This window comes from Panthera leo, chromosome A2 (genome assembly GCF_018350215.1).
Source record: "Panthera leo isolate Ple1 chromosome A2, P.leo_Ple1_pat1.1, whole genome shotgun sequence".
Lineage (NCBI taxonomy): Eukaryota > Metazoa > Chordata > Mammalia > Carnivora > Felidae > Panthera > Panthera leo.
The window spans coordinates 9,298,914-9,307,686 of NC_056680.1; the positions used below are offsets into that span (position 1 = coordinate 9,298,914).

An 8,773-nucleotide genomic window follows, 5' to 3' on the forward strand; every position below is an offset into this window, starting at 1 on the left:
CCTGGAGAGGTGATCGGGTGGGATCTCAGTTCCCAGGGAGGCTCGGTCGTACTTGAGGAAGACCAGCCCCAGCCTCGGCTACCAGAAAGTAGGGTTCTGACAGCCAGCAACACCACCACCAAAAATCCAGAGGTGACTGATCCAGTCACCTTGGGTAACAGGAAGTCTCGTCTGCCTTAACATGCGGGCAAACCCAGGTACGTGCGAACACCACCCCCTCCCAGAAGTGCACCTTTTAACCTCAGGAAGACTTGGAACAGAGCGATCAAGAGAACCCAAACCTCTAGTGGGTTTGCATGAAGAAGGGAATTGGCACATTGAACACGGGTTCTTTTCAAGCTTTGACAAATCGGCCTAACGGAACAACACCCTTGTAACAGGCAGCACTTTGCGATGTGTAAATGAGCCACTAAGACGTGAGGTTCTGATGCGGGACTGCGTCCCGCGCGGAATGGAAACATCTGAGATGGCAATCTAAGGTTCGCGGCACTTAGGAGTTTTCCTGGCTCACAGGAATCACTCGGGCAAGCTCTGGCAAAGCCCTGGAATTTACAAACACGGCCTTGTCAGTGACCAGGTGTACATTGGAGCCCGGCGGTACTCGGGCGCCTCAGAAGTGGCTTGCTCAGCTCCACTGCTGAGGCGGTTGCCTCCGGTGGGCCGAGGACGAGCAGAAGACATTTAGACTAAACTTCAAACGCTCAAGGAAGAATCAGGCTTGGGGTTTTTCAGCCTCATCCGCCGTGAAACCAAGAAATAAACTGGACTAGTCTCTTCTGCACCAAATCCTGACCACTGGTACCCCTACTAGGCGCGTGCCTGTGCACGTAGGTACACACCCGGGCCCCAGCATGTGCAAGCAAGGGGCTCGCAATGGGAGTCCCATTTAGGGGACGGGCACGAGTTAACGAGCCACAACACACAGTAAGGCATAGACGTGTATTTAAAAAAAAAAAAAAGGCTGGGATTTTTATTTCCAAGTTGGCACGCGCGGAAGGCACAGGAGCAAACGGCTTTGGGGCACCAGAGTAGAAATGGGGAGGGGCGGGTCTGAGGTTCCCCTACCTCTGCCACCTCCTAAGCACACTTGAAACAGGACCAGTGGCAGGGGCTCTGGCCCAGGGCCCCGAGGGTCCCACTGGCTCCGGATGAGAACCTCGAGACAGCTCTCCAGGAAGGAGCCCCTTCTCCCAGGGGGCAGGACCCTGCCAGCTCCCACAGCTAGAGGGACCGGCGCCCTGGGGAGGGCCGGCGTCAGAGGGAGAAGAGCAGGATGAGAACCAGAAGAAGCACCCCCAGCAGCACGACGATGGCACACCACTGCCGGCGATCTGGGGGCAAAAGGGTCAGAGGTCACGGGGGGGTGGGGGGACCAGGTACCACCTCCGCCCCCCACCCACCACCCCTGAGCTGCCTCCCCAAGGGGGCTTACCGTTCGTCATGTGGGATACTTTGGCCATCTTCCTGAGGACCCCATCCATCCGGGACTGGGTGTGGTCCATCTCGTGAGCAAAGGCATCCAGCATGCTGTTGATACCGAGATGGCGTTAGCCTCCAAAAGTTCTGGGCACACCAGCGCGGCCAGCTGAGGGCACCCGGCCCACCCCCAGGATCCTGGCCTCACACGCCCTGCTCATCCAGCTCCTCCCCAACACGGCCAGACATGTGCTTCAGAACCCGGATGCTCCCGGACACCATTTCCAGCTGTTGATTCTGTTGGTCCATGATCAGCTGCAGATTGGAGGAGTGGGAACTGCCGTCAGCGGGGGGCCCTGAGCTGCCCGGAGGCCCCTCCGGCCCAGGATCCCCGACTACCCGCACGGACCTGCTGTGTGGCCTGCTGCTCCTCAATGTAACGAGAGGTGGCTGCGGCCATGCTGGCGTCCAGCAGGTCGCTGGATGACTGTGGGGCGGCTGGCTTGCCTGTCAGCATCTATGGGGGCACAGACCACACGTTCAGGGAGAGAGGGCCACTCACAGCAAAGCCAGACACAGACCGGTGGCAAATCTAGATGGCTGTTGCTCAGGAAGGTAGTCTTAGGAATGGGATAGCCTGGGTTCCCCAAGCCCACCGCTTGCTAACAAGGTGACCCCAAGGTCCTATCAATTGACCTCCCTGTGCCTCAGTTTCCTCCTCTGTAAAACGGGGAGTTCCTGGGGCTGGAATGCGGATTGCCCGAATCCATGATGGACTCATCATATAAAGAGATGTATTTAAGAATTTGGACTTTGACCCTCAAGGCAGCACACCTGGAAAGCCCGTGGGCACTGCTATACGACCCCAAGCTCGTGCAGGTCTCGGCCCTACACCCTCCCCGATCCCAAATGGGCATCCCATGACGGGTTGGAGACAGGCTGGATGGACACACAGAAGAAAAAAAGTACCAACAGAGGCAGCCGGGGGAGTGCGCACAAAAGGCATCCGCAGGCACACACAGGGCAGGCACACCCACGAAGGGAAATGGTATGCAAGCCGACTGCAGATGGGGATCTACTCAGAGGCCAAGTTCACAGGCTCAGAAGGGCCAGGTACAGACACAGAAAAAAAGGCAGGCATACATCCTGGAAACAGTGACGCAACAAGCAAAAAGAAAAAAAAAGAGAGGGGGTGGGATACAGACCCGCACTAGGAGGCAGAAAGGATTCTACACCCAGAAAGAGCGGGCAGGTAGACAGCCAGGAACCAACTGCTCAGAGGAGATGGGCACTGGCACAGAAGAGACAGACTGTACGTGCAAGGGAGACAAGTGAACACACACAGAGGGGTCAGGCTTGGGCTCGGGTGGGTGAGGGTGCTGGGTCCGGATGCCTTACCTCTCTCTTATTCCTCTCCATAAAGGCTATGGCTGCCGGGCTGACCATATGGTCCTTCATATCCTGGGGGGTGAGGACGCCATCAGAGAGTAAAGATACTCCAACCTCCCCACACTCGCGCCACCGAACACTCTCCTCACCTGGACTGCCTCCCGCATCCGCTCCACGAACACTTTTCTCTCCTGCAGGTCGCCGGCTGGGAGCTTGAACTTTCCCGGGTTGGCTTCCACTATGCGTAAGTCGCGAGTCAAGGGTCAAGGCCAAAGCCAGACATGACCTCCTTCCTCTGCCTCAAGCCCTCCACTCCACCCAGGTGTCCAGTTGCCCCCTGCCACAACAGTGGGCTCTCCCAGGACGCCTTGCAACCCCCCAGGATATCGATGGTCTCCTCCAGGTCCTCGAGGTCCCACTCGATGCTGCGCAGGCCATTCCGCAGTTCATTGGTCGTCCAGTCCAGCTCCTCGCGTCCGACCGCCGCGTCCTCTTGCAGGAGCTCGCACCAGCGCTGGTACAGCCCGCGGGCCGTGTTCACCGCCTTCTGCACCTCGCTGCCGGGCAGGGGCACACACAGCGGTCACGGCTGGGGGCAGGCGGTCCTCCCGCCGGCCACTGCGCCCCCAAACGAGTCAGGGCCCAGGATATCCTGATAACCCCCTGCGCACCCATCCCACTCGGCCACGGGTCTTCCCTGACCCGCGCACCCCGACGGCCGTGCCCAAACTGCCTAGCACGCTCTGCCGGACACGCGGGCATTAGTTGGCGGGGGGACCGAGCACCCTCTTCTCTCCCCCATTGCTGTCACTCACCCTCGGACAACAAAAAATGGGTCCTCGAGAGACATGTCACACAAACCCCGCCCGAGGCCAAACCCCCCTCCCCTCTCGGCTTCGGTAGCGGGTTCCCTCCCAGCAAGAAGGGAAAGCGCCGCCTCCCCCGCCCCCGTCACGTGAGCCGCATCACCATCGAGAACCGGGACGCCAGGGTAGAAAGAGAGGCCTCGGAGGCCCGCGCTTCCGCCCTCCTCGTGGCCATCTTTATTGTGGGCAGAAACAGCTTCGCGTCCCCGTAGCTCGCCGCGCCCGCCCCCAGCAGAGTCCCAGTTAAGTCTGGCTGGGTTGGGGGTCGGAGCTCCTAATCTCTCGGTTGGAGGGCTAGCCCTTCGCATTGTTGCCGCAGCAACCTCAGTTTCCCTTTTGGGCAATGTGAATAATAATAACCTTCTTCAAATCAGAGATTATGACTAGGGAAGGGGATCATTCGATTGGTAGAACCTCTCTCTCTCTCTCTTTTTTTTTTTTTAATGTTTGTTTATTCTTGAGACAGAGAGCAAGCGCCGGGGAGGAGCAGAGAGAGATGGCGGGGACAGAGGATCCCAAGCGGGCTCCACGCTGACAGCAGACAGCTCAACGCGGGTCTCGAGCCCACGAACCCCAGGTCGTGACCCCAGCAGAAGTCTTATGTTTAACCGACTGAGCCACCCAGGCGCCCCCAATTTGAAGACGCTCTTAACAGACTTCCTGAGCCTACACCTTGATCCTGTACTCGGAGATCGTCCCAGCCCAGAGTTGGGAAGGGGTGGGGGGAGAGGTAGTCCTCCCCACTTTACCGCAGGAGGTGGAGTGAGGTGCGGGCATTCTCCGGTGGAGAGTCTTGCTGGACTGCCCCTCCTCTTTTGTTCTACGGAGGGGGGCGCCCCAAGATCGCCCTGGGGTGGGGTGGTTGTGAGTGGGAGCCCCAGAGATGCTTCTGGGGTGTGGGATCTTTCTGCGTGCGAGGCTAGGAGTCGGGAAAAGGGGGCGTGGTGGTGGCTTCTGTATACAAGAAAGTTCTCGGTGTGTGGGGTCTCCGTCTGGGGAGGGGCCAGGAATGTCTGGAGACTCATAGAGTGGATCCCTGTGTGACAGAGGCGATCTGTGTGACAAGGTCTCCGGAAAAGCACTCTTTTTTGGAGGGGCGGGGGGAGCCATCACCAGAGTGGGGTCCTAGTCTGGGGAAGTCTGGGCAGGATGTCTGAAGTTCTTGGAGAGCCTGTGTGCCCCTGTGTTTCGGAGTCTCTCAGAGACAGAGCCTGGGCTGGGAATATCATTGTGGATTCGCCGTGGGGGTCCTGGGGGAGATGGGGGCGTCCTCAGCGGGTCGCCCTAGTGTGTGGCAGGATCGATGACTAGGGACAGTTTTTGGAGGGGTCAAGAAGATAAAATTGTTGAGTCCTTAGGTGCAGGGGGTGGGAAGGCGGGGCGTGGGGTTCTCCAAGGGTGCATGATTTGGGGGGTGGGGGGAGAAGGAACACCTGGGAGAGAACCTTGTAGGGAGAAATAATTGTGTGGGTCTCTATGGGGGAACAGGGACGAATGGGTCCTCAGCGAATCGCCCCTCGTGTTAGCAAGGTCTCTGGGGAGGGTCTCTGGGAGATGGCGTCAGTGGAAGTCCAGAGATCGCCCCTACCTGCCGGCGGGGGGCTTCCCGGAGAGGCGTCACGCCTTCTCGGCCGCCGGAGGGAAGGAAGCGAAGCCTTCCCCTCCTTTCCCGCCCGCCCCGCTAAACTCTGGTCCGGAAGCCCGGGACTACAGCCATCCTTAGCGGCTGGGAGCGGGGGAGGGAAGGGAAGGGGGCGTGTTCGGAGGCCAGGCACCGCCCCCGCCCGCCCGGAAGGAGGCTGCCTCAGCTCAGAGCGGAGATCCCGGCCCCTGTCCTTATATGGGCAGCCGGAAGCGGCTCGCGCGCCTGCCCTACGTCATTATACCCAAATTTAGTCGTGGAAGTCTGGCGCTTCCAGTGGCCGGAAGACTCCGCTCTCCCTTCGGCGCGGCAAGGGGGGAGGGAGACGAGCCTTCCCTTAAAGGGCCCTTGCCACGAATGAATGGAGCTATAGGAACAATTTTGCATCTTGTTTTGGAGGAACTGGAGCAATAGGGCGTAGCGGAGGGTGGGGCCGATGTTTTCTATCTATCCGCTCTATCTCTGCCTTGCTCAGTTTACAGCTCCTACCCCAAGCACGCTTCCTGGGGCGCAGGGGCGGAGCAGGGCCGTGTTGTCTAAGGGGCGCAGCCACGTGTTCACCCGGACTGTCCTGTTGCCCGGGTCCTGCGTCCTGCGAGCACCCAGCCCACCCGTGGAGCTCGAGTAGAGGAAAGGGGCGGGGGGTGTTCGGTGTGGAGCGCAGGAATGACACCCAGGGCTGCGTTCGTGTCTGCAGACATCCAATGCCCGTGGAGTGGGCAGCTATGCCTAGGAGCCAGCCCCCGCTGCCCGCCTGCTTACTGCCTACAGAGGAGTGAGGAGGGCTGGCTTACGCTAGAAAGACGCAAGAGCTGGAGGCCCCAGTGTCCCCTTTCACTGCAGTGGCCGTTTATTCGTTTAGCAAATATTGGACGAGTCACTCTGTCTCGATTTCCCCAGCGGAAGAAATCAGGTACAGCGGTACCCTCCGCGGAGTGGAGGTGAGGCATTTAGTAAAGGAAAACCCTTAACAGCGCCTGACGGGTAGTAAGTGCTTTCGTAAGTGTTAGCACGGTTACTGATTCAAGAAATACGAATCGGTTACTGATTCAAAAAATATTAACTAGACACCTAGTAGCTGCTAGGAACTGTGCCCACGGGGGATATACCGGTTCGAACCCCGGTCTTCCCCGGTGCGAAGGGAAACTCGCTGCCTACAAGCCACTGGGGCTTCAAACGCAAGCACGTGGGTGGACTCTGATCCCCCATCCGCCGCCCTGCTCTTCTGGGCCCGCGCGTCTGCTCATTGAGGGCCCTGGGAAAGGAGACCACCCCGAGAGCTCTGCGTGGACTGGGGAATGCTCCCCCACGCCCCGACTCCTTCCCTTCTCCCGCCTCGGTAAATTCTACCCTGTCGCTTTAAGGAGTCTCTCGCCGTGGTGCGTTGGGAAGCCCGGATGCGGCTCTCGGATTGGGCGGGGCGTCTCCGTGACTTCACCCCGGGTACAAAAGGGTCCGGGTGGCGGGCGCCGGGGCAGAGCGTCCTAGCAGTGTCCCGGCGTGGGTTGGCGCGAGGGGAGAAGCGTGAACGAGCGCGTAGCCCGGAGTGCACCTGCTACCTGTCCTGCCCAGTCAGGGAGCCCCCGCCGTCCTCGCCCCCGCCGTCTAGCCGCCATGGAGGTGCAGAAGGAGGCTCAACGCATCATGACCCTGTCGGTGTGGAAGATGTACCATTCGCGCATGCAGCGCGGTGGCCTGCGGCTGCACCGGAGTCTGCAGCTGTCGCTGGTCATGCGCAGCGCGCGAGAGCTCTACCTCTCGGCCAAGGTGGAAGCCCACGAGCCCGAGGTGCCCTTGCCGCCCGTCCGCTCCTCTGATCCTCGCCTGCACCAGTTGCGGGAAGCGGAAGCTGTAGCCGAGGCAGCGCCCCCCGACGGTGAGCAGCCTTCCCCGGAGCCCATGGACACGCGGGAGGCGCCGGGAGCCGCGGAGACCCCAGCTCCCTGTGCCCCGCGCCCCACTAAAGTCAGCCGCAAGCGGCGGAGCAGCAGCCTGAGTGACGGCGGGGACGTCGGACTGGTCCCAAGCAAGAAAGCCCGTCTAGAAGAAGAAGAGGAGGAGGCAGGGGCCTCTTCGGAGGTCCCTGATCGCCTGCAGCCACCTCCCGCTCAAGCGGAGGGCGCCTTCCCCAACCTGGCGCGCGTCCTACAGAGGCGCTTCTCTGGCCTCCTGAACTGCAGCCCCGCCGCCCCCCCGACGGCGCCGCCGGCGTGCGAGGCGAAGCCTGCCTGCCGCCCTGCGGACAGCATGCTGAACGTGCTCGTGCGGGCCGTGGTGGCCTTCTGAGGGTCCCCGAGCGGCGCTACGGGAGCCCAGAGCGCGGGCCGAACCGTCGGCCGGAGTGCGCACACCCGAGGCGAGGCCCGCCCCCGGGGGAGCGCCCGCTGAAACCGTGGAGAGGAGCTGCCGCCCGGGCTGCTGAGAGGCCTGAAGAGGGACTCTGCCCCCGGGGAGCCGTCGCCGCCTGCGCGCAGCGGCGGCGCCGAGGAGCCTGAGCGGGGAGCGCGAGCGCCTTCCGCCGAGACCTGCTGCGCCCACAGGTGCTGTCTTAACGGACTGGGACGTGGACCTTTCCCTCTCCTTCTGGGACTGGGAGCAGGGAGGCTAGGTTCTTTAAAACTCCTCAGGGTCGGACTTTATTTTTTATTGGGAGCTGTACTGCCCTTTCAAGGTTTTTCAATAGTTGGTGTTTGCATTTCCAACCTCAGAATTCCAGGCAGGCGCTCCCTTCCCCCACCAGTGACATACTTGTGCAAGCGGTCATCGTTGCGTCATGGGGCAGACGTGGGGAGCTTCCTGTTGCCTTGCGTGGGTGTGGGGCCTGGGAGGAGGGTCTGGGGTGTGGACCGCCCTGGGGAATGGGAGGAGGGCGTCCTGAGTCACCTCGCCCCGCGCGCTGCGGGTTTGTGCCCCGCGCCCCTGCGCCTTCGGCTGTATAGCGGGGGCAAGGTGGGGGCCCGATTCAATTTCAGGTTAAAATTTTCCTCGTCTGGTGCGTTAGAGGTGGTAATACGTTCCCAGTCTCCGGCGTGACCGTCCCTCAGACACACAGACACAACCCAGACGATCCTGGTCTGAATCACAAAATCGGGTGGGGGTGTTTAGAGCGCTTGTAAGGCTGCGCTGGGACCAGTTGCTGGTGAGACTGGGCCAGTTTGGGAAGGGGAAGATTCTTGCCAGGGCGTGCTGAGGTCTGTTTACCTTTACTGTGGTGGATTCTGTTTAATTTCACCTATCTGGCTTTTTGCTAGAAACGCCAGATAGGAAAATAAAGACCATTTGAATAAAGTCTGTGCTGCCCGTCTGGTTTTCTTCCCTGATGGGGGAGGGGCAGGGTTAAGGGGTCAGGAGCTGGCGGCGGCTTGCTGGGGCCCCAGAAACCGGTCTGACCGGCTATCACGTGGGTAGAGTGGGCGGGATGGGGCTGGGCCCCCTTTTCTTTGCCAGAGCGTTTCCGTGC

At 60.7% G+C, this 8,773-nt stretch overlaps 2 protein-coding genes across 3 annotated transcripts; one reads left to right on the top strand and one right to left on the bottom strand.

The window, feature by feature from the left end:
* Positions 1-945: 945 nt before the first annotated feature.
* On the bottom strand, positions 946-3,740 carry STX10 (syntaxin 10). 2 transcript variants are annotated; one of them, XM_042928606.1, is made up of 8 exons: positions 3,621-3,740; positions 3,193-3,362; positions 2,955-3,049; positions 2,815-2,877; positions 1,826-1,933; positions 1,625-1,731; positions 1,433-1,527; positions 946-1,331 (listed from the first exon to the last, which is right to left on the bottom strand). In XM_042928606.1, the coding sequence occupies exons 1-8, from the start codon at positions 3,653-3,655 to the stop codon at positions 1,255-1,257; spliced, it is 750 nt and encodes a 249-aa protein (XP_042784540.1). In that variant the 5' UTR covers positions 3,656-3,740; the 3' UTR covers positions 946-1,254. The 2 variants fall into 2 exon arrangements, with proteins under 2 accessions (XP_042784540.1, XP_042784541.1); XM_042928607.1 differs by lacking the exon at positions 946-1,331 and having other exon boundaries at positions 1,439-1,527; positions 1,629-1,731.
* A 1,517-nt stretch (positions 3,741-5,257) lies between these two features.
* IER2 (immediate early response 2) lies at positions 5,258-8,042 on the top strand. Its single transcript, XM_042928608.1, has one exon. The coding sequence runs from the start codon at positions 6,928-6,930 to the stop codon at positions 7,597-7,599; it is 672 nt and encodes a 223-aa protein (XP_042784542.1). The 5' UTR covers positions 5,258-6,927; the 3' UTR covers positions 7,600-8,042.
* The last annotated feature ends 731 nt before the right edge of the window (positions 8,043-8,773 follow it).

Coding starts and splice junctions, on each gene's coding strand:
- STX10 (XM_042928606.1), bottom strand. CDS start 3,655: ATGTCTCTCGAGGACCCATTTTTTGTTGTCCGAGG. Junction 3,363..3,620: donor CCATTTTTTGTTGTCCGAGG/GTGAGTGACAGC, acceptor CCTGCCCGGCAG/CGAGGTGCAGAAGGCGGTGA. Junction 3,050..3,192: donor GGACCTGGAGGAGACCATCG/ATATCCTGGGGG, acceptor CTCGCGACTTAC/GCATAGTGGAAGCCAACCCG.
- IER2 (XM_042928608.1), top strand. CDS start 6,928: ATGGAGGTGCAGAAGGAGGCTCAACGCATCATGACCCTGTCGGTGTGG.